This window comes from Rousettus aegyptiacus, unplaced genomic scaffold (assembly GCF_014176215.1).
Source record: "Rousettus aegyptiacus isolate mRouAeg1 unplaced genomic scaffold, mRouAeg1.p scaffold_m13_p_5, whole genome shotgun sequence".
In the NCBI taxonomy this organism is placed as follows: domain Eukaryota; kingdom Metazoa; phylum Chordata; class Mammalia; order Chiroptera; family Pteropodidae; genus Rousettus; species Rousettus aegyptiacus.
In genome coordinates this window covers 39,068,044-39,093,940 of record NW_023416308.1, presented here as the reverse complement: position 1 = coordinate 39,093,940, position 25,897 = coordinate 39,068,044, and the positions used below count along the sequence as shown (strand labels likewise).

Below are 25,897 nucleotides of genomic sequence, written 5' to 3'. Positions count from 1 at the left end.
GTCAGAGCCCAAGCTTGGTGAGGACAGCATCCATGTGGTAAGATGGGAGCACAGTGTGAGAAGTCAGGACTTGAGCAGCAAGGGGAAGACATTCTTGAGGAGAATGGGATGATAGCAGAGATGGAAGACTGCTTACATAGAGAACGTTGACCAAAGAAGTAAATATGTTAAGGATAATGAAAGCCAGGTTTCTCAGAAAGCATAGTTACAAATACAGAAAGGAAGAAAACTAGAATAAACTCATAGTTTCATAGTTTTCAATAGACAGAGTTCAATACACACAAACACATACATAAAAATATATATATATATATATATATATATATATATATATATATATATATATATAAATGCATTTCATGGTTCTATCTACTGAGATGACTTAAAAACAGTGATATCCCCAAAGCAATGAGTACGCCTAGCCCTTGAGTCTTGGCTTTAAAAAAATATTTCCTAGTAAATGAAACCAGGGATTCTTGGAGAAATGGCTGATTACTGGGCCAGGGAAGGGAAAATTTAAGATAAGCCTAGAATATGCTTGTAGCAGACAGCAAGAAAGTGCTCAAAGACTGAGGACAAGAAGGACACAAAAGACTATTTCCAAATTTGATCATCAAATTAATAACAGATTAATTTGATAGCAACAAGTTATAACCTAGTGAATAATATGATAGTAACAGATTTTAACCCACTGAATAAGAGAGGAAAACATTAGTCCATATAGACATAAGTAAATACATAAATAACTTGAAAATATGACGAGAAACAGGGTAGCTACATAGTTTTAAAGCATTTCCCCACAAAACATTACCTTAGAAAGGAGAGAAGAGTAACTGTTACATAGAGATATCTGGCAGACACTGCTTTAATCAAGTGATCAAAGTGAACATCATCAATATGAGATAAATAAAATAAAATGTGATAAAACAACACTTCTGCAATAGTCCTGTCAAAATTGTGTAACTTGAATCTAATCATAAGAAAACAGACAAAGCCAGACTTAGGGGTATACTACAAAATAATGTCTATAATCTTCAAAAATGTCCAGGTCATGAAAGCGAAGGAAAGATTGAGGAACTGTGCCAAAATATGTAAGACTAAAATGTGATTCTGAACTAGATCCTTTAGGACAATTGGAGAAACTTGAACAGAGTCTGAGAACTGTCAGTAGAAATATATCAATGTTAATCTGATTTTGATGGTTGCTTTGTAGTTATAAAGGGGAGTGTTCCTGTTTGTAGAAAATATACACTCACGTATTTGGGGTGTCGTGGAGCATCACATCAACTTACTTTCGAATATTTCAGAAGGAAAAATGCTTTGTTCTCTTTAAAACTTGCAGTAATTTTGTGGTTGTTTAAAAAAGTTATCAAGAGAAAAAAATCAGCACAGCTATATCTGACCTCTGTAACAAATCACAAACTAATAATTTGAGTGTATATGGTAGAGTGTGTGTGTGTGTGTGGGGGGGTATTATTTTAGAATTAAGTTATTCAGATCCAAACAATCAGAAATGTCACAAATAAATATCCGAGTCTACTCTACTTTAAATAAACTGATGGGGAGGGGAAAAAAGATATGTCACATGTCACTTTCACATGTGAAAGTAGGAAATAGCTAACTTACAATACCACCACTAGAAAAACAAATATATGTATGTTCTGCTCTTGGTTAAATAATTTTTAAAAAGTATCCATTAGGTCAGTAGTCAATTACACTCATTATTTTTCTTTTGTACTCTTTTGTAATAAAGTGTCATTAAAAAAAAAAAGTCACCAGGTCAGCTTGCATGATTTAGCAAGAAAATCTAAGAAAATTGAATCTTTGGGCCTACCTTGAACTCACACTTGTCTTAGGGTGGTCATGCTCTTCTGACTGATTAGTTATTATACATCACTTCTCCCTGACAGTGTACCTGCTAGTTACATCTTCAAGTCCATCTTGAAAGTAAGCTCCCAGGACTAGAGACCTTCTTTAAGTCCTTTTCATCCCAAAGTTCTTTATTCAGAAACCAAAAGAAAAGATTAAAAACTGTTCCCTTCACAGTAAGATGTTAGTCATGTAGACCTAAAACTAAGGTTTAGTAGACTCTTCCTGCTCTGAAGTAGTGTCAGGCATAATAGGTTATTTACTTATTTTTTAAATATGCAGCTTTATGTCCACGGTTTGGTCCTCATTTTGCTGCTCTTAATCCGGGGCAGATTGACGAGACAGAATGCCATCTTGCATTGCACTCAAAGTACGTTTTTCCTGTCATAGTAATCAGGCTTCTTCCCATAGGCTGTCCATGGAAGTGATGATGTGATTGCCTTGAAATTATATTTTCTATTGCAGGGAGCACTACACAATGCTTTCTGGCATCTGAGCATACTCTCCTCTTAGTTTTGAATGGTGTGCATTTTCCTTCTGCTTTATTTTTGCTTCTGAGTACAACTGTGTGATGTAGTTCATGCAGCTCTTAGAACGGGAAGCTAAAGGAAAACCATTTCAAAGATGAAGATTTATTTGAACAGCATTGCACCTCTTTATTTGAAACACTGATTGCACATGGTATTTCTTTAAAAATTGAATCTGAAATTCACTGATGCATATAAATGATCTAAATGCATTATTATAGTTTAATTTTGAAAAAGTCTTGTTACATAAACAATACACTCATAAACCTGACATAAACATATAGATATTTTTGCTATAAGATAAAACCCGTGCTGCTAAAAATAACCACATTGACTTCAGCAAAATTTTATACTATATGTCACAGGGCTTATGGGTAAAATAGTGTTGCTGCTGACCATTCGAAGCCTATGCAAATCTACACAGACTGGAGTGGCTCCAGAGAGTGAATATCTTTTAACGGAGCATAACAGATAGAATTGAAATGCTGTATTTGAGGGGACTGAGGGAAGGGGGATGGAAGTAGATATCAGAGCCCAGGAGAAAGTGAAACTCCTTGAGCTGTGGCAAGCCCCTTTCTATGGAGAGAGTCCTGAGTGCAGGTACTCACTTTAAGCTTTTTAAGGTGTAACTGCAAGGACTTCTGCTTGTTCAGCAGCTTAGAGCTTTTCTTTTCCTGCTAAAGGTTGTAATTTACTGCTTTAGTTCCCTTTTCCTAGGAAAATTGGCATAAGAAGCAACACATTTACACATTATATTGACGTCATTTACACATTATATTGACATCATTTTACACATTATATTTACACATTATATTGACATATGAAGAGATTGATGTTATACAAACATGGGTGGCAATACAACAGACTGTATTGTAGCTTATACATTTTCCCCTCCCACCCCCAGCTGTCACACAGTCTGATCCCTTGTGCCCCTTTCCATGCTAGTACAGCTATTCTTTCTTTCCATGTCACATCCTATTAGGTCAAAACAAAAAAGGCCAAGGTGTTGTAAAGACATACTTCTGACAAAAGCCTCAACAAAACCAACAGAAACTAGTGGCAAAGCTTACTGCATTTCTTGGAACTCTTGGCAGGTAGAATAAATTAATTTGAATGGAGGAAACAAAATAGTTGGAAGGTGTAAGACTCTTGCCTTATTATAATTCTAGCTTCTATGTACTAGAACTTTGTCAAGAATTCTCTCTCTCTCTCTCTTTCCTTCTTTCCTTTTAAACTCTTCATTTTCTTTACATATTTTGCTTGAGAAATTGCAATGAAGTAATTCAAAAAATCGGAAACATTTCTGCTTGAGTTAGTTAAGTCTTGTATTCATTTATTCAATACAAATTTATCAAACACTCCATTAGTGCCAAGTCTTATGCTAGAGTCTGGGGATACACATAAAGTAAATCCAATTATTTACCACCTGAAGGAGCATCATGTAGCTAAATCAACACACCAAAAATAACAATATGGTGTGGAAGTGCTTCATTGGTGAAGACATTTATAGAATACTCTGGAGCACAGGAAGGACATGTAGTCCAGAGCTGTGCCTGTGTGTGTCACTGAGGACTCAGGGATAGCTTCCCAAAGGAACATACTTTCGGCTACAAGAATTTGAAAGCCGCTTTTTATTTTTTTAAGAGGCAGTTCCTTAACTTCAATAAGATGACTTAGGCAATTGGCTTTCTAGTGCTAAAAATCGAACTTTGATTTTGGATCCTTTCTCTTAAAGGCAATAAAATTAATGAAACTCATTTTTCAAATCTCAGGTCACATGGTTGACTTACTTTGGCTGTTTTTCTCTTGGGACGATGTTTCTTCATTATTTGACCTTGATTTATAACTTTCTAGAGTGTGTTCAGAAATTTCATTTTCTGCAAGTAAAGAAAACTAAGTTGTTAATTTCAGGTGCCATGAATATCACCTATATGTAGATACATATGTTTGAATAAGATGATATCTCTGTTTTTATATAATAGTGGGCTTATCATTCTCCCACCCATATTTCATGTTCTTATTCATTCAACAAATCATTTTTTATTTTTTTTCTGTGAATCCTACAAATACTGTGCGAGGTAGTATAAGAGTTGCAGAAGTCAAATGATGGCAGATCAGAATTAAATATTGTCTTTTGGGAAAGAATGATTTCAGTAGCCCTTAAAGAATTCTGGGGGTGAAGCATTAATGGGAGATTTCGAAACAATACAATGGCATTTGCCTATTGTGCAAGTAGAGTTGAAAAGGCAGACTTTGTTTCTAAGTCTACTTATCATGAGAATTTTAGTCCATTCGAAAGCCAGAGAGACTGATATTAAACTCAGAGAAATGGTACTTTTAAGAGGATTGGAGCTATTCAGAGATGTAGTATTTTGCTTTGAGACATAATGGGTTCTCTGTCACTGAAGGCATTCGAATCATATGTGGCTAAATCAGCACTGTCCAATAGCACTATAATGCAAGTCACACTGTAATTTGTCTATTAGCCATGCTCAAAAAATAAAAAGAAGCAGGTGAAAATAAGTTAGTAATATATTTCATTTAAGTAGTAGATCCAGTATGCTATTATTAGATATATTATATCTGTGTGTGTGTGTGTGTGTGTGTGTGTGTGTGTGTGTGTGTGTACTGAGTCTTGAGAACTGGGTGTGTATTTTATCCTTACATCACATCTCAAGAAGGCCTGGCCACATCTCAAGTGCTCAATAGCCATATTGTGGCTACTGTATTGAAAAGCGCAGGGCTAAATAACCACTCAGAAATAAAGAGGGGATTTAATCTGGGCATACATTCATGGAATGGCTATTCTGGATAACTTCTAAGTTCCCTTCTGACTCTAACATATGTTGAGTCTATGTAGTTTAATAGATATCTTCTGTGTTAGTTGTATAATACTTTTTTTTCTAATGATATCTTTTAAATCAGAATTCTTAGGAAAATATTTCTAACATATTGTGGTTGAAGGAAGTGGAGTGCATTTTTTCAAAGTAAGAATGGGACTGAAATGGTCTGTTATATTCAATCTTTGATTGACCATTCCTAGAATATGAACTCCTTGAGAGTAGGAACCTACTCTATCTTGTTGACAGATGTATCTCCAGTACCCATCACAGTGCCTGGCACACAATAGGTGCTCAGTGAATATTTATTGAATGGATGGATGAATGAATGAATGAATGAACTCTTTGTTTTGTATCCTTTTATGAGTAGAAGCTTCTATAATTTAATTCTAATTCCTGGAGCTACTCTAGTTTCTCTTGGTTATGCACTCTTTTACTATAGTTCCTGGAGATTCACAGCCCATGTATACTACAAAGCGAACATTTGCTTATTTGAGTGACACACCTGTCAAATAAATTGTGCAGCATGGAGCAGAAAAACTTTAATTGACAGAATTTTCCTGTTTGCCAGACTATTGTTTCAGCATCTCAGTCTCCATTAGGTGCTCTGCCCACTCACCTTTTTTCCATATCACATGTGCTTTCCGAAGCTTCATTACAAAGAGCTGGACGATAATAAAGAGTATGAAAATGAGAAAGGACACAAGAGTGAGGAGCAGTATGCCACTTTTCTTCCTCATCAATCCTGTATACTGAAAGTTTGCTCCTATAAGGAAAATAAAAGGATTTTAGACAGTTTGAGGGGTTGTTTTGGTCACTGAAGAGAATACACAATACTTCTAAAATGTAGCATAGGCTAATAGACAGCTCAGATGAAGAGACAAAGAAGAGCTTTACCCTGATGGTAAAGAGGTTCATACTATTTATTCTCTGAAAACAAGAATACAAATAAAGCGATTTTGTGGGATGATTTGAAAAAGGTTTTTAAATTACATAGATATTAAAACTAGTTATTTTTCATTTCTGGAGAAAATGTGAGAATATCGACTTAAATTATAGTCTGGGGATTCAAATTAGCTGTAAGAAATGATTTTTTTTTTTTTAGGAAGTATAGTTTAGGTAGTAAAAGAGGGTGTTAGGAAATTTGGAAAACTATGAAAATAAAATGAATATTTATTATTCTTGGCTAGGTTAAATGTGGTCCTATACCAAGGCATTTGGAGATAAATTGAATGACCCCTTAAAGGTCTTTCTAAACCTAGAATTCTGATTACATGGGCTCTAGGTTTGCTAAAGGTACTGGTCCCCTCATCTCAACCAAGAAGCAATTAAGGTAGTATCAGCTATGTGTAGAACATTAAGCTTGGAGCTGCATGGGACACGATCCCTATGATTTAGGTGATAGTTCTCTATATATGTAAACAAATAGATAAATGAAAACAAACAGAAGTAAGCTATCTATGCCAAATTTTAGATCTACATGTGTTAATATAATAATGTATTCAGGGATTCAGAGGCAGGAGTGGCCCCTAAGTTTGTCAGGAAAGTTTTCAGTGAAAGTATTGACCTTGAAGGAGGAGTAAGGAGAGGAGTGACGAGGTCTTTCCTTTCATCAGAACTGGTTAGAATAAATGAGGGCAGGGTAATCAAAATGAGATGTTTTTAGAAAAAAAATGTGCATTCTTGTCAGGACTTTACAGGGATAGAACTGCATAAGGAGGTGGTAAAATGCACCTTATGGAGGATTTAAGGGTTATGCTCTACATTGTAGACTATTGGAAGTCACGAGGTTTTCTGAACACAGGTGTAGAAAGTACAAAGGTATGTTTTGATAGTTAAGTGCTAAAAATGGATTACAAAAGAAGACACCGAAGTTATAATACTGCATGCAGAAGGTCATGAGGGTCTGCATCAGAGTGGTGGCACCTGAAAGAGAAGACTCAAAAGTCCTTGGAAACCGACTGTTTTTATATGTAGCATAGGATAATAGACACACACACACACATGCATGCACACACACACACACACACACACACACACACACACATGCACATATAGTAGTGAAGGATGACACCAAGGTTTGGGTCTCCATGATGTTTTAAATAAGCTGTGGGTAAAGATGATGTTCAGTTTTTAGTGATGTCGAGTTTGATGATATAGCAGAAAAATCAACTAGAGATATGTAGGAAATGGTATGAAACAGGGACCGATGCTCATGAGAATGTTCTGGAAACACAGGTATAGAAATCTCCTGCTGGTAGCAACAGGAACAGTTTTTGGAATGGGTAAATTTTTTAAGGATTGAAGAAAGAACTAAGGATGAGGAAGCAAAATCAGAAGCATATCTACAAATAAGAAGGAAGAAGAGGAAGGGAAACTAGTTAATGGACACAGAGAAGGAGTAAGTAAAAAGTAACAGGACCAAGCAGAGAATGTCAGATAAGCCAGGGAGGCAACTAAGTCAAGGAGCACGGGAGTGATTAACTAATGGAAAGAACAAGAAAAATGAGGATGGAAAAACACCTTTAGATTTATTGATTAAGAGGTTAAGATGTCAAGTGTTTCTTCTAAATGCAGTGGGGGATACTTACCAGTGGTCAAGTCAGGGTTTTGAGTGGTTTGTTCTTCCTCTTCCTCATCAATCTCTGATGTACTAGAATCTTCCATTACTGTGACTAGGGTGAATGAAACACATGATATATACATATGACTATATATGTATAGTGTGTATATATGCCCATAGTCACCCTGAAGCAGCTTCGGAAACCAAATGAAGTGATCCTCATAAAAAACCAACAATAAGGTCATTTAAAACTACTGACTTCTTCCAAAAATAGTTGCAAATGGCCAGGGTCACTTTGCCTCATTTTTTGAAAGGTAAGCATTTATTGAACATTTAATTTGTGTCAGGCCTTAAACTGAGTATTTGATTTATATAATTCCTCATCACATTTCTGAGCAAACAGAGTTTTGAATAAGTTAAGTAAATAAATTGTCTAAAGTCCTGCAGCAAGTAAGTGGCAGAGCCAATACTGAAATTCAGAACCCCAAATTAAAACCATTATTTTACACTTCCTTTCTGAATCAGGCCTATTAGTGAGAAGGTCCTTAAGATGTTTCAAGATAACAATTGAATAGTGGAGAATTTTATGGATGGAAAACCTACAGCCCCAAATGCCCAAAGCAATGGTTTTTATGTTGAAAAGTAGGCTTAGTTGTTATTCGAAACTGTGCATATCCCCACATCAACCCTTGCCACAGAAGTGGGATGTACTATGATGCTTTTGCTAGATAAAAGAAATTATAAAAACAAGAGGTCTCTTTTTCTGATTTTGTTGTTTATCCTCCCTGTTTTCTGTTTTCATTGTTTTTGTTGCGGTCTCTTGCTTTTTAGCCCAATGAACAGTGCCACTATGTGGATCCCGAGGGGAATGAAACCACCCATTCTTCTACTGAAAATGGCTATTACTAACAGTATAAGATTGTAGAAATTGAAGGCTGAAAGGAAGTTTAAAAACCATATTTTAAAAATCTTACATTATATTTTAAAAAGTATGGCAGAAAATTGAGTTGTTTAGTAGTGACGAAAGCCAATTTAAAGACAAGTAGATTCTAAATGTGTAGAACTATTGGATTATTAAAGCAAGTAATGTGGCTGTTTCACTTAAATTTCAATTTTCATTGTCCTTCAAAAAACTGTTATGGCATATATTGTATTTATCAGCATTTAAAGCCCCAAACACTTATTTTTAAATATTAAGATAAAAAATTGTTAAATGTGATCTAATACTCAGAACTACAAATATAATGATATGAAAGTACTATTCCATCAAATTAAATTGTTATAGAGACACTATATGAAATAGAAAGAGGACATGTAGGAATTAATGAAAGCACCATAGCAACTACATGTATTCATTCATTCACTCAACCATACTGCATTTTCTCAGTACTAGCTGAGTTTCAGATACTATGCTAGGTAAAAGATAAATTAAATATATGATCATTGTTCAGAGTTAACCATCTAGTGATCCACTGTGTAAAAAAGTGGATTTGTAATTTAGGCTTTCTAAATGCTTCTGCATTTATATTTCAAAAACTATCTTAATTCTTGACAATGAAGTTACTGATGAGCCTTCAAAGGTGATTTTGTTATTCAATGACAAAGAACACCAAATCTCCAGATCCTGCTTCTTTGCTTTCCGTTGATACCAAGTCTTTATTTTGTGTTCGTTCTGTTCAAAACTGAAAAACAAAGAAACGATTCTTTCTATAAATGAATTCAATCTTGCCCTTTACTATAGTGAAAATTCAAATGTCACAATCTTGTGGTGTGTGTGTGTGTGTGTGTGTGTGTGTGTGTAAGAGAGAGAGAGAGAGAGAGAGAGAACTTAATAAGGCAATAGTTACCCTGAAACCCATCCCACAGAGTGAACTCTCCTGATATGGCACTTCTCTAGGTCACCACAAAGCTAGACTCAGATGGAGAGGGTCCTGTATGGTCTTGTTACGAAGTCAAAGAAAAAAATGTAAAACTTAGAAATGAATAATTGACTTCCTAAAGAGTCACAATTTTTTGTTTTCGTTTTTGTTTTAACGATTTCGACACTTACCAGTCCCAGTAGGCTGCTGAGGGTCTTGTGAGGATGAAGAGCTTTTCTCCAGGGCATCTGAAGCTGTCTCTTGATCAGTAACTAGGAAAGGGGAAAAACAAAATTCTACAACTACAGAAAGCAATTTTACCCACATTGTACTCAGAACAATAGGCTGGAGAATATATTTGGCTGCTACCTGCTTGTGGAGGTTTTGCAGAAACCTCAGAACTATGTGTTCTGTGGCTCTTGTGCTGTTTTATGAATCTGTATCCTGCTGATTGCCCATCTGCTAAGCTGCCTGGCTTAGAAGTACAGCATGCTAGACCTCTGCAGAGTGGTGCATTTGGTAGTGATAGGCAAAGGGTATTCGCTGTCTCTATCTGTATCCATCTACCTGTCAATTCCTCTTTCTGTCTATGTACCTGTTTACATATTTGCCTACTTATTTGTTAGGCAGCACTGGTGTCAGGCTCCAAGAAGGACAACATATTGCACAATATTGAAAGTAGTAGTTATGAGAACCTAATTGTTTTCTATTAAGCCAGACATTGAGGAGATTTTCAAGATGTAAAAGAATGCCATTTTTTTCTCACATTTTTTTAGTGTTGCAAAATACAGCTATTTTTCCATAAAAATATGCCATTTCTATTAGTATGTAGTAAATTAATTTTAAATAAAAAATGTTTAAAGTCTTTTAAGTTTTAATTTCTAATAGGTAAATTTCAATAATGTTATTTCACATAATTAAAAGTTCTTTGGGGTTTCTAATTACTCATATGTTTGTAGAGAGGCCTTGAAATCCAAAAGTTTGTGAACTGTGGCTCCACTTTTTGTTTTTATCCTATCTTGCAATAAATAATAGGAAACCAATAATCCTCATCTGGAACACTAAAAAGATAAATCGCTTTGAAGATAGTCTCATCTATCCCTGCTCTTCTGTTCTTGTCCAAGCACCACCATGGGTTTTTCTAAGGATGGCACGTCTCTTTTCCCAGGTGCTACGCTCGCATGGTCCTCATTTCTCCCCCGTTCCACTGTGCAGAGTGTGGAGATGAAAGTGTTTTAAAGCATCCTCAGCTAGCAAAATTTTTAAATCATTTGATGAAGAAAATATTTGTAATATCTATGTATCGATGAAGTAGCTTGCCAAAGAGAAGTCATAACTAAATGGAAGCCACCATTTGCTGATACTGGAGTTGGTCTTCAAATACTAATTGGACATCTGGCAGTAGGTGCTAAATAATCTATAGGTTATAAATAAAAATAAAGTTTTAACTTATTATTATTATTAGAAGTATTTTATGACTATGATTTTGAGTCATATAGGACTATGGCTAGAAAGGAGAAATTGATTCCCTCTGCAGTTGTAATGATTTGTGGGTTGTACAAACAATTGCTGAAAAGAAAAAAATTTTTTTCAATATTATTATTATTTTTTTTAAATTTAAGATTCTGAATGTCTTTCAGAAGCATTAGATAATTAAGGTCTAATTTTCTCTTTGGTGGTCCTCCTACATCCCCCGGATACCCTGTGCTCCCATTCCACTGATGAGGGTAGAGGCTGGAGAGGGGATGGATCAAAATGAGGCAGGAATATTTGTGTCAGATTACAGCACAGCCCAGTCTGTGGGTTCTTGAGTCTTCTAAATGCACTTGCTTCAAAAACTACTTTTGGTTTGATGAGAAAGTGACTGGTGTAGTTCATGCTGCTTCTTATTGGATGCTTCATGGCTCAAAAAGTTTTATATAGTTTTAAAATTGTTTCTTTAACTTAGAATGAAGGAATCAGAGAACAGAGATTCTATAAATGGAGGCAACTCCTCTTTACATTTAATATTTGATGTTTTGTTTATTATTATTGTGTTTTGCTCAGAATATTAACATGATTAGACTAAAATATTTAAAACAGTTATAACAAAATAAATCTAAAGAGCAATCATGACGACCTGGCTGTATGAGTGCTTTATATTAACATAAAATGATACAGACAAGTTTATATTTATTTCAGTTAATATTATGTCCTTTGGGGTCAAATATAAAGATGCCTCATATAAGCTTTCCAAAAACATGACTGCAATAAAATCATGTAAGGTCAAGTTATACTAGCTGTCACTATCAAAAAACAAGCATGACACTGCCTATGACACTGTGCTAGGTTTTTGGCGCAACTGGGGTTCTTCTGAATATTGAAACAGTTAGATCTCTCTCGTCCAGCTGGAGACATTTCAGCCATTAAAAGAGTTTGCTATAAGGAGAGCTTCGTTGACAATAATCTCACTCTGAAAGACTTTTCCCACTCCATTTAATTTTGTTTGATAGTGTAATACTAAGGTAAACTAAAAATGATTATAGACATAATCATTAGTTCTTCTTACCCAAATCTTCAAACTGGAAAGATGCTATCAGTTTTCTTTCTTGCAGGCCTTTGTGTCGAATAATGCAGTCCACTGTTGAGTTTTTGCCATATGTATGGACTCTGATTGTGCTGGTGCTATTATATTTCTTGCTATCATTTTCAAATTCATGGTGGGTTTCACCTGTGGAGAAATTTCAAAAGGTGTATGAGGTTGTGGCGATTTAACATTACTAAATGTGTTTGGTTCTCTCAGAAACCAAGGACCTTCACAGCTTGACAAACCTGTTAGACTTCTAATTTCATTCTAACCACATGCTTGGCCCTAGTCACAAAGGGAAGCAGGTGAACAGAATAAATAGGTTTCTATAAACCCTTCACTACTGAAAAAAAAATCCGAAGCTTGTAACAGTTATGTAAGAAGGACAGTCTTATATTGCTGTAAAATGCAAAGACCCAAAGCTACTCTGGTTGAATAAACAAGGCAAATTAAAGGAGAGATGTTTAATGCAGTAAAATTCGTCCTGGCCTGGGAATCAGACTTGGGTTTTAGGTTTTTTTCTCTCTAGAACTCCATTTGGCCGTTGGTTTCCTCGACAATAAAGGATTCCTTCCAGCTCTAAGAATCTATGATTATGTAAAATCAAATATAATGTCTGTTGAAATAGAAACAAACTACAAATAGTTCCTAAGCATGACAATTAATTATTTGCTTCAATCAAAAGACTTAAAGTTTAGATTCTTTGTTACCGCAATATTCTTATCTATCATTGTGCATATGACACAGTACTACACTATGTAAGAAAGATCATGTATTATGTTAAATGTGTTTTCAATTTTATGCCTACTAAAAAATTTATGCTCAGGGTGTTAGCTAGCTCTATTTTACCTTTTATTTTGTGAAATTTTGTCAAATTTTAAGGCACCGTAATAAATATCACATTTCAGATTTCTACCTTGTTTTAAGTAGAACACTTCTTCATGCTATTTGTGATTAACTGTTCAAGATTAAGGTGTAATATTGATTCTTTATAAGGATAATTTGTCTGGAAAAGAACTGATGAATTACTGAATGGTGTTTTCTGGCACCTCCTGCCACCAGAGGGTGCCAGGACATTTAAAAATCCCTTGGAAATTTAAGAAGGAAAAAGGAGGAAAGAAGCATTTTCTTCATTTACCATAGAGTTCTATGTCGTTCTTGAACAGCCAGGTTATCTGCGGAGGGGGCTTGCTTCTCATGGTGGAGCATTTAAGTATAACATGTTTTTCTCCATTGTGCATTCTGATGACTGAAGCTTTCAGGATTGGCTTGAAAGGGGTTGCTAATAAAAAAAAAAAAAGATTTTTTCTGTGCTTACTTAGATGTTTTATAATATTTCAGTGAAGCACAGAGCGTAATATCTGCTGGAATCATAGTAAGACATGGTCTAAATAATGCCCATATTTTTTTTTACTTGACCTTTCCAAGAGTACAGTTAAAAGGCTTTTATGTACTTGTAAAGCCAATTTGCCTCTAGTCAGAATGTTTGTTACCCAAAGTGTGATTAGTCCCTGAAAATTCCCAAACTGACTATGTTACAAAAGTAATTCTTTTTTTTTAATTAATTTTTTTATGGTGACATTGGTTAACGAAATCCAATAAGTTTCAGCTGTACACTTTAACAGTAAGGCATATATATGTTTACACTGTCTGTGTATTCACCTCCCATAGTTAGATTTCTTTCTGTCACCACATATTTGACCCCCTTAAACCCATTCTCCTCCCTCCTCCCCCCACTTTCCCTACCCTCTGGTAACCACTAATCTATAGTCCATGTCCATGAGTCTCTGTTTATTTGTCCTGTTTATTTGTTGTTTATAGGTTTATGTCCCACATATAAGTGATATCATGTGATTTTCAACTTTTTCTGTCTGGTTTATTTCGCTTTGCTTAATTATCTCGAGGCCCATCCATGTTGTCGCAAATGGCAGTATTTTATCTCTTCTTATGGCTAATATTCCATTGTATATATGTACCACAGATTCTTTAGCCAATCATCTAATGTAGGACACTTCGGTTGCTTTCATGTCCTGGCCACCGTGAATAATGCTACTATGAACATCTGTGTACAAATATCTTTTTGGATATGGGTTTTCAAGTCTTTGGGGTAAATACCCAGTAGAGGGATTGCTGGATCATATGATAGATCAATTCTTAGTTTTCTGAGTAACCTCCATACTGTTTTCCATACTGGCTGTATCAATTTGCAGTCCCACCAGCAATGTATGAGGGTTCCTTTTTCTCTGCATCCTCTCCGACCTTTGTTATCACCTGTCCTATTGATTATAGCTATTCTAACAGGTATGAGATGGTATCTCATTGTGGTTTTGATTTGCATTTTCCTAATAGCTAGCGATGTTGAGCATCTTTTCAAATATTTGTTGGCCATTTGACAAAAGTAATTCTGACATTTGATATATGACTGCATTTGATTGATTGAGCACTAGGTGAGAAATAGAGGCCTAAATTCTAATTCTACCTTTGCCACCGAGTTATAAGAGCTTGGATTTGTTCCCCAATTTCTGGTTTTATCAGCTTCTTTGTCTGTGACATGAAGGAGTTGGTTTATGAGTTGGCAATTTCAGCTCTAAACTTTCCTGGATATATGACTCACCTCCAGGTCAATTACTTCTGTCCTCTCCTAACATCAAAGATGCATGTGTCTTATAAAAGACCCATTGGTCTTTTTTTCTTTTTAATTTTCTTTCTACTCCTGTCTTGAAAATACTTTTTAATTAGGCTTACTTCTTTTTCTTTCACATTCTTCTTCACACTTTGGTCCAGACCTACCACATTTATGTACTCATCCACCTGCCACTGAGACACTGTAAATCCAGCTCCAGGTATGTACTAGATGTGTCAGATGCTGCCTATATAGATATGGAAAAGATAAGTGCCTTCAAGGAACTAGTAGTCTGATGATAAACTCAGCCCTTAAACTGTTAATTAAAATGTTATGTGTAAAGTTCGATGATGGGGCTATAGATAGGTTATTAAGAGACCCCAGAAGGGCACACAAGCAGCCTGAGCCAGAGTGCTGTTGAGGTAGCCAGTAAGGTGAGGGGAAAGACAACCCCTGAGCTGAGTCACATTGGTTCTCAAAGCCCCTAGGAGCCACTTCTTTCCTGACACTTTGTCACCATGTCATTACTTGAAGGTAGCCATCACACTATACTAATTCAAGAGAAGGCTAAGAAATTCATTTGTGTGACATGTGGAATTATGTTATTTAGAGACAAATAAAAAGCAATGTTTTTAATTGATCTGTCACAAAAAGCAAAAAATAAAGATAGTAAGACTCATACTGAACACAATTGACTATCTATAGAACTGAGAGTCTCAGGTGATCAGGAGTGTATAACTTCCTATCCATGTCTCTCAATCCCACCTCCCAACAGAAGAGAGAAACTTGTCTTGGCAGAGGATGTGAACTGATTACCTAGTGCAGTTACAACTGAATTCACTTTATCTTAGGATGTGCTGTCATAATGTTCTACTTCATGTGCATAATGTTTTGCCTTCCTAAACTAGTATGCAAATTCTTTGTGGACAGAGATTGTGCTTAATTCATCTCTGATTCCCTAGAATTTAGCACATAGTTGCAGGTCATAAAATATCAATTCTTTTTTTTAGTTCCTTGAAGAGAAAATTTAGTTGATACTAAAGATGAATTTCACAAATTCACATTTTAACCTAGGATTTGCAACTCGAAATGTCTTTTTCTGTTTCCTTCCAACAGAAGATGGCAGAGGTGCCCAGGAAATGGTTTGCTATAGGTAACATTCTAAAATTAACCATTAAGTTTAAAAATGTTCTATTATGTTTCTAAGTATACTGTTCCCATACTGGGTTTACTGGCTTTAAGGCACCTACCCAGCACAATCACTTTCATTTCCTTTGTTCTCACGGAGTTGCTGTAATGTAAACACTTGTAGGTGCCTTCATCTTGTGCTGTTACATTTGTCACGCTGATGAAGAGCTGATTGGGGGAGTAATGAAGAAGCTGGTATTTGGAATTTTTTAAAGCTGTATAGGAGGGAAAAAGAGCTGTTATGAGGAAAGGTATCAGATGAATACAGACTCTCAGTAGATTGATTATTCACAGGAATAGCTTTTGATTTTCACACTTTAAAGGAACAAATGTCACATCTTTGAGCTGACTTCCAAATTCTAGTGTTACCAGCTGGATACCTCTCAATAGCTTGAAGTTAGTTTAGAAAATGAAATATTTTAATACTGTTATCTGTGAAATAAATAATTTGCTTTATTTGTATTTGTAGGAAATTAAGAATACTATGCTGGTGAAGAATTTAAGTTGCAGGAGAATTTTAAATAATTTGTTTTTTACATTATGAAAAATGCCCCACTATGATTTATCTCTTTGAAACCTGATTCATTTGATGTTGCCTTGCCACAATGAATGTGAAGAATGGAAGATAAATGCATTGATATTCATTGCTCCAGCTGGTTGCCTTTTATTTTTAATTTTTAAAAGTCATTATTATTTGAAGTTCCTCAAAGGTTAGGAATCAGTCCTTCCAAGTGTTTAGCCAATGGCAAAAAAAACCCAAAAAAACAAAAAAACAAAAAAACAAAAAAACAAAAAAACAAAAGCAAGCTCCATGGAATATCCATCTCAGGTCAAAATTCCCTTAGCAGAAATGGTGATTTTTTCTTCCTCTCTTTTTTCCTTCCTCCCTCCTTTCCTTTTTTTTTTTTTCTGTTAGGATTTATTATATGAGCAAACCTAACATAGTTAAACTTTGGCTGATTAAGGAAGGTTGTTTCTCACCTGGAACAATGGTCGTGTGTCCTGAGACACTGATGCTACAGGAACTAGGAATTCTAGAATCTAGGCATTCTCAGCATCAGCACTACTGACATTTGAGTCCATAATTCTTTGTTGTGGGGGCTATTCTGTGCATTTTAAGATGCTTAACAGCATCCCTGGCCTCTCTACTTACCAGATGCCAGAACCCTTCTCCTCCTTTTGCCTTTCTCCACTTATAGTAACCCAAACTATTTTGAGACATTGTCAAATGTCTCCTTGAGGGCAAAAATTCGCCTTGGTTAGGAACTACCAAGCTTGATCAAGGCTTTCTGCTGTAGACATTTGAGAATATCCATCGCCTCCAATTTTAACAAAACTCAAACCAAAACAACAAAAAGCATTATATAATAGAATTATCTCTAAAGTTTTCCTCTCAGAACTTTTTAGTATCTACTTATTCTATTAGAATCTAGTATTAATAGTTGATTTAGCTTGAAATAATTATATAGTTATTTTATATTTAACATCAATATTTAATAATGTTTTCAAAGCATATTAAAATTTTTAAAGGCTCTGCTTTGACAAAGTGGAATAAAATTTGCTGTTGTGGAGACTTTTTCAAGTATGTGGCAGTTAGAAATGTTAAATGGTGACATAAAATAATGTCATTATGAAGGAGAGGGTTTAGTAAAATCCTGCCCAAAGGGATGAATTAAATAAATTTTTAAGAATCCTACAAGAAAAAAAATCATAATAATGTGAGGTAATGGGTGTTAACTAAATTTATTTTAGTAACTTTTTCAAATATATCCATATATCAGATCCCTGTTGTATACCTTAAACTAATATAATGTTATATGTTAATAATACCTCAATAACACTGAAAAAAAAAAGAGTGCCTTTCCTTCTCAGGCATCTTGGACTTATTCAATGTGTGTTTATGAAGAGAGGAGTGGCCACCTTTCTTTCCAAAGTAATATGTCCTATCAATTCCTTTTGCTTAGTGATATTGATTTTATGTTAAGACCAAAAGGAGAAGAAGAGATATCTGGAAAGTAGCTTTGTGATATGAGTTTGGATTGCTCATACGGAAAACGAAGTAGCTAGCACTAGATGTGGGGTGATGGTGTTGGCTGCATGAGCACAAAGGATGCTGAATCATTTGGCTACCTGTCTATCATGGTGTTGCCAGTTGTTTCAAGGTCACTGAAACTCAAAGAGTGATGTGGAGGTGAGGTGAGGACATGGCAATGTGCTTTGTAATTTGAGCCCCTTTTACCAATCATTCTGGTGGGGTTTCCATTTCAGATTTCCTGTCAGAAAAAGAGCCAGGTGTAAAATAATAGGCTTCTGAGTATGATTCATGTGTAACAGTTGGTGGGTGACTCATGCTGGCTTTTTGTTCTACCAACCTGGCTGTCTGGAAAATCCCTCAGGTTGAGGTCAGGTGGCAATTTGTTTTTCTTTCACTTACCAGGATGCTCATTTAAAAAAATGGTGAACCCCGATGGAGCAAGCCACTGCAGGGAGGCGGTCTTCGCTTGAGAAACAACACACTTTAGAGTGAGTGTCTGGCCTTCCTCCACGGTGATGGTTTCTGTGTGATTAGTTAGAAAGGCCGCTACAGAGGAAGAGAATTGGGGACAATCAGGCTGGCACAAGCCATGTCACTCCCAAGTGTAGGCAGGGACTTAGTTTCAACCCAACCTCTTTTATCCATTTGATCATTTATCACATATTTCTTATTGAAACAAAACAAAAACTGCAAAGAAAGGCACAGGCACTGTGTGAGTTAAGACGTCTCTTGAAGGAGGTCTGAAGGAAAGGGTGGGGGTCTTGGTAGGAGAAAAAGGGAAGTTGAACAATGTCTGTTGGGCACTTGCTCAGTCATATGCCGGGAATTGTGTCAGGTCGTGTTACCTATATTTAATTTAACTTTAAAACTAACTGTATAAAGGAAGAAATATTTGGATCACTCTACAGATGAGGGAATAGAGTCTCAAAGTCACACAGGTCCTGGAACTGAGATCTGTACCCAGGTCTGTGCACTACAAAGTCCATGCCCATGTAATTTGGTTAGATTAAGCGATAAGACCTAGAAATGTCAGCCTTTTTACCTTAGGTTTATAAAATGAGCAACTTGTACCTTCAAGTACAAGTTGTGTGTCTAGGTTTCTCAGATAGAAGGTTATAACTCATGGTGATCTCATGAATTATGGCGCTACTCTTCACAGGGAGCAGTTAAGCACCCCCCTCCCCATCCCTTCCCCGCAGAAGAGCTTCTATGCCAGAGGGAGGATGGTCTCAGATCTCTTTCAATTTAATATTCCACAGCAGCACTTTTTCCAGACAAATGTGAGAATCTAATTTCCCCGAATCACAATCCCCAGAGAATTGGTAAACAATTGGTTCTAAACAACTATAAGTTTATCCTTCCCAAAAGGAAATTGATAGAAAAATAAACTGGCTTTACAGCTGATTCAGCACATTTATTGCTGTTCATTATTTCTTCAAGTTTTAAATTAAAAACAATTTTTTTGAGGAGGATGATTCTGATGAATAAAAAGACAGAGCACTTCCATAAACATAAGATACCATAAGGTTAGAAATTATAAATAGCAAATGTAATGAGTTTTACTGTGTTGTTTTAAACTTTAAAAAAGGAAAGAAACAAGAATAAATTTATTTTCTTGTGATAAATTTCAAGTATTAGGAAAAGTGCTCTGGAAATCTGTGGGAATTAATTGATGCAGACTTTTTTCTTTTCTTTTTTTTCCCATTCTTAGGTCATTAATTTCAATCTAGCCTCTGGCAATAATAAGCCAGAATTACTGTATTGTATTCATTCCGACTTTCATGGGAAAAGTTTGCTTGAGTTGTAAGGGAAAAATACCCATATCATCAGCCAATACTATAATGAACAACAAAGTGTCAATAAAAAGAGATCGTGTTTTCAAAAAGGCGTTGAGGCATATGGCCAGAATTCTGCTTAGGTTAGGTCACGTGGAAATATTCTCATCTATAAAATCAACCCATAATTGAGTAATAAGGGTATTAGTAGAATGCTTTGAAAGGACAACAGAATTTCTTCTAAAGTGAAGCAGCGTCTGAGCTAAGACTTTGACTTTGGAGCTGTTGAACTTCTATTACATAATATTCCATTTTGATTCTTGCTTTACTCTAGTTCTTGTGCATTATCTTGCTTCCCACAACAGATTGAAGTTTCTGTTTTATATTTCTCTAAAATTCATTTCTCACAGAAACTATCATAGCATGAGCTTGAAGAGTAATGGTTTAATGCCAGCTTTCATGATGGCACTAAAATGCAGGCAGTGGACAGATATCCTTGCTCTCCTGTTGTTAATAAGAATACCAAGAGACAGGAGAGAAATTACAACATTTAATCAATGATGGACTAAATACTAATGTTAAGCAATATACCCTGATTTCATCCTTTGGGCCAGAAGTTGAAACTTAGAAATTTTGCCAATGTTCTTCCCTTTAGCCAAATGATTGTCTAGACAGGAAGACTGCATTTGAGGAGATGGGAGTGATAAGATATATCTGTAGCCTGTTTATAAATAAATTTCTCCCATTTTAAAGATGTATGTATCATTGCCTTTTTTCTTGGGATAAATGATTATTGATTAAATTGTGTCATTTAACTCTTACAATGTCTTAAAAATTGTAGTGAAATGTAGCATGGCTTTTTAGTATATGCTAAAGAATTGTATCTCTTAAGATTAGTGTTTGCTCTTGCTGTTGAGAATTCAGTATCAGGCTGCTGACCAGACTGACCACAAGTATAGATGCCCAAATTTCAGATGGAAAGGGCTTTGTTTGAGGCATAGAATACTGTTATTTATTTTTTTTTCACTTTTTTCTCCAAGTTTTGCTTTTGGCTTTACAGGCTTATTTATTTTTCAGTATTATCATGTAGACCCCATGTTTGATTTAGAGACAGGAAATCATTGTAGAAAGGAAGAATAACCTGAATGAGAAGCCACAGACCCCACATTGCTTCAGCTGTAGTGCTTAAAAATATTGTTCAATATGTCTAGGCTATGTTAAAGGGTGGAAGAGGAGGATAGCTGTACTTAGGTTTTGATGGCACACCTTCTAAGGAAAGGTTCCCCATGATCTTCTCATTGCCACTGAAAACTAAACTGGAACTCATCTTTTAAATTGTTTTTCACCTAAGTTTGGAGTCAAACTTTCACCTGATTTGTCAGAGGGATGGGATGTGGGGTATCTTCTCTGCTCACCACTTCCTTCTCTGAAGGCTTTTAAAACATGTATATCCTTATTTACCCTTAGCCTTTCTTCTGTAGACCCTGAGTACTATGTGCCTACTTCTTACTTCTCACTATCTGAGCTTCAGAGTTCCTGTTTTCAAATTAGCTCTACGTGGTTCCAAAATGTTGAGCGTACAAAAATCAGCAATGATTGGCTGTGGTTTCTCTCCTGGGGGGAGGTCACCATTTAGCACTGGTAAATCATATTTACTGAGCTGACTTTTGACTTCTGGGCTTGGTTGTTATTTCCATGACTGGATTCATCCATCATGAATAGCATGTGTTATGAGGCTGCTCATTGAGTCTGGGGCCATTGATTTGTGACTGTATGGAAAAGGAACCTGTGACCTTCACCATTATCTCCACTCCCAACTCCATGAACTAATTTTCCTATCAGTGGAATAACTTTATGCCAAAGCACATGTGATCAACCCTCAAGCAAAAGGGCACACAGCAGTCACAGCCACCTACAAAAGCACATATAAATAAAACTTGTGTGGCTCTTAAGATTCTTTGTTTTTTTTCTTGAAGGTTTTGGCAGTTTCTCTACTTCTACTGTAGGTCATCACAGTAGACTAAAGAAAGAATAGAGTACTCTTTCTTTTTCTCAATTTAGTAGCCCAAATTATTACCGATAATACTTAAAAACTCTAGAACAGAGCAAGCCTGTCCTGCGGGGACACTAAACTGGACAAGTGGAATTGGAACCCATCATTTTTACTGCTCCTTATACTCCTAACACATACCTAACACAGATGTAGCACCTGCTCCATTCAGGTGTTTTCTTGTATCTGTTAATGTCATCACCAGCTACTGCATACCAGATGTTTGAGAGACAGCCTAGTCTCCTATCTCTCCAACACACCTCTTTAATCAGTTTATTCCTCTCTTTTCTACTGCTATTACTGCCTTAGTTGAGGCATTCATTGTTTCCTTCTTGGACCATTCCGATAATATCCTTCTAATCTTGCCTCCCTCTAATTTATCATTTTCATCTGCTTCTAGAATTACATTTTAAAAACATAAATTTGATCATGTGTGTTCCTTCATTAGAGTATTTGTTAGGGCTCCCATTGCTTGTAAGATTCAGGCCAAAATTCCAGATATCTTGACTCCTTTCTTCTTCAGTACCCTTTGCTGATACTCCCTTCCAGATGCTCCATGCAAATGGCCATTTGCTGTTTTAAGAAAGTTCCAGGCTCAAGAACATACTTTGCCTTGGTTCATGCTGTTCTCTTGGCCTAGAATCCTTTCTTGTCTCCTTCAAGACAACTCAGATTATACCACTTTCGTCAAACCTGCTCAACCAGCCATTAGACCCCGTTCTACCTACAATGACCTACTTAGTCTCTTCTCTAGATCCCCAAAGGCTTTGGATAGTTTTCTGTTGTAGTGTTTAGCATAGTATTTTATAATTATTTGGTAACAAGTATGTCTCTTTGGATAGGTTGCAAACTCCTCTTGGGAAAGTTGTTTGTCATTTATTCACTTGGTTGAATGAACGATAAACGTATTCCCAGGGCCCAGCACAAAGAAAGATTTTAAGTGTTAGTTGAATTAATGGCTAAACATGAGTAAATGTATATATTTGGAAAGAAATATTTTAATAAGATCTTAACTTTGTAATTGTTCTGTTGAGTAGTAAAGACTAGAGTTAAGGTAAAACCAGAGATACATCATGAGTTAATTCTCAAACCACTGTTATTAAGTAGCAGGTAAAATGTGCTTCCATTCAAATTATTACAAAAATGAATTATTATTAGATAGGATCAATAGAGAAAATTATAAATGTGAAAATGAATCTGACTTTGTCAAATTCAAATAATTTCGAGTGCAGCTTTAATGAAATTGTCTCAAATATGTGTCAACAAATGAGTGACTCTTTTTAGGTCACAAAGAAGAATCAATAGGATTGTATTCAACTTGTCACTGTTCTTTATGTTTCCTTCATCTTACTCTCCACTTAATAACCAGAATAGAGGGTGCAAGTTGGTGGATTTTCATCATCCACAATATAGGTCGCTGGGATAAGTTTTGAAAAATTCTTCATTATTGTTGTGTTTTACCTATTCTAGTAGTTATTTATGCCAATAATAGCCTTCAAAAGAGTGCAGGCTTCAAGATAATGGGACTTTTCTAGTCTATAGTTTTTGGCAGCCTTAGAAGTTGCACAGTAGAAGAAGATAGAGTGATCTTCCCATTCTTCAGTTAGCTAAAAACAGCTGATAATTTTTAGCGGTGCTAAAATTAATGATTTGCTTCCTTTATATCAACAAAAAAGAAACATGGCCAGTTCCTTTCTTATTTGGAACTCTAATAGATTTGAGCAAGATTAAGTCAGAGTTGGCAACCAGTGCTCAAATACCATTGAACCTAGATGCCCTTGGGGTGGCTTTTTGGATGAGATTTAACATTGGGAGTTTTCAAGAACAACTCTTCCAAGTTGTGTAAATCAGTGGCTTTCCAACTTTTGATCCATAATAAGAAATAAATTTTCTCTTATAACCCAGAGCACTTGTGCACGCGTGCACGCACACACACACACACACACACACAGAAACATTAATTAAAAGTTTTATGAAGTAATACTTTTATTGTGTGTTTTTCAGGCTGATATTAATGTTGTCATTTACTAGCTGTGAAAACTTGGGCAGGTTATCTAACTTCTTTTAACCTCAATTTTCTCATATGTAAATTAGGGATAGTGATACCTACCTCAGTATCTTTGCTAGAATTAAATGTAGTTAACACAAAATACTCAGTACTGTGCATTACACAATGAATATACTTATTGATTCTCTTTATACATTATACTTGAATATATTCTAAAAAACTTCTCAGGTTTACCAGAAGACCTGGTTAGTGCTGCTTGTATTTAAAAAAAATTTTTTTGTGAGGTAATTTTCTGAGACAACTTGAATCCTGAAAACGTTAAGAGCAGTTAAAGGCTTTAAGCTTTGGAATAATTGAAAGCATTCTAATTTTAGCTAATGTACATGTATTTTTTTCTGAATGTATTAGTTATTCTTAAGCTACTTATTAAAGAAACTAATTTATTATCAAAATTGAATATTTATCAAGTGCCTCAGGGTACAGGGACCTAAAAAGAAAGCACTAATTGAAGTGTATAAAATAAAAAATTGAGGTACCATGTAAAATAGGAAATCTAGTTGTTTTTTTTTTTTTATAATAGCATCTTTCTGAAGCAGTTCTATGGTGAGTGCAGATTTAGAAAGATAGACGCATTACCTGAAACATAACTCCAGATTCAATATTTAGAAACACACACACACACAACAACAACAACAACAACAACAACAACAACAAGCAAGCAGTACTGTTGTTTATGGTTCCCTCTGCAAGAACCTGATACAAGTTGCAACTGAAGATTCATGGACACCTCTATTCTGCCCCCACTTTTGAGTAGGCATAATTTGACCTGTGCTCAAAAGATTACTGAGTATTTTTTTTAATTTTCATAATGCTACATTAGAATTAAATATCAAAAAACAGATGTGAAATTATAATAAAATTTAAAGTATAACTGACTCTTAAACACAAAGTTTTCATTGGGCTCTTTAATATCTCTGAACTAATTAGGAGCTGTAAAGCACTTCGCTATTTAAAAGTGCTTTCGCATTTGAAATTTGATCTTTATAACAATCATGAGAGTTTGATAGATGGAATATTGTTGTCATCTCCATTTCAAGATGCAGAAACCAAGGTTCAGAGATATTATTTGATGAAGGCTTATACAGCAAGGAATTTTTAAAATCCAAAATTGATGCTCTTTCAACTGGTATACTCTTAAAAGACAGATCCAGTAAGCTTGTTACATTTTGCCATAATGTAGATTCCACAGAGACACACACTACAATAATCCTTTCTATGCCCTTTATCAATTGAGCAAGAGAATACATAAGTGAATAACATCCCTTAGATGTATAATTTTGGCATGACTTGGAAAGTGTTAGCAAATTTACCTGGGTTGTCTTCTGTAGTAGACTGCTGAGAATGCAGTTGACTTTCATAGATTTGACAAAACATTAGGTCAATTTGAGCACTAGAAAACATTAGCTCTAAGTCCTTACCTTGTAAGGGGAACCAAGCCAGCAAGCTGCAAACTCTCCACCACATATCGTGCTGTGCTGTTCTCACACTATGTCAACTTCCTCTAGATTCTGAAATAAATGGAGCAGAGTGGTTTCTTTTGAAGGGGAGAGGCAGTAATTCTGTGACGTCATGTGTTTCAACTCCTCCATCAACTCTGGAAGCCCCGTTCTTAGTTAGCTGCCCCCTAAACACCTCCTGGTGGAACATTTAGTGGACCACATGTGTCATCTTTATTGTAGAGAGATGTGAGTGATGTGTTGGTGGCACAAAGCATTCTACCACATGTGGGTAGTACTTGTAAGTCAACTAGTTGCAAGGCTTTTTGGGGGGAGGAGGGCTGGAAGAGATATTAAAATGTCCCTGTTTAGTGATGTCACCTTATTTTTACTTTTCTAACTTATTAAACAATTGCAATTAGGTGACTTTTTCTAAATACTTAGGAATATTTTATATTTCTAACTCTGGCAACAATTTATAGTGGTTATCAGGAGCAG

The 25,897-nt window shown here is 35.6% G+C and overlaps 1 protein-coding gene across 2 annotated transcripts; it reads right to left on the bottom strand.

The window, feature by feature from the left end:
• Positions 1–407: 407 nt before the first annotated feature.
• Positions 408–25,603, bottom strand: CRTAM (cytotoxic and regulatory T cell molecule). 2 transcript variants are annotated; one of them, XM_016132231.2, is made up of 10 exons: positions 25,382–25,602; positions 18,470–18,616; positions 16,098–16,250; positions 13,363–13,506; positions 12,207–12,368; positions 9,850–9,930; positions 7,828–7,911; positions 5,856–6,002; positions 4,187–4,273; positions 408–2,471 (listed from the first exon to the last, which is right to left on the bottom strand). In XM_016132231.2, exons 1-10 carry the CDS (start codon positions 25,425–25,427, stop codon positions 2,341–2,343), a joined length of 1,182 nt encoding a protein of 393 aa, XP_015987717.1. In that variant the 5' UTR covers positions 25,428–25,602; the 3' UTR covers positions 408–2,340. The 2 variants fall into 2 exon arrangements, with proteins under 2 accessions (XP_015987717.1, XP_015987718.1); XM_016132232.2 differs by lacking the exon at positions 408–2,471 and adding an exon at positions 2,486–3,371 and having other exon boundaries at positions 25,382–25,603.
• Positions 25,604–25,897: the final 294 nt, after the last annotated feature.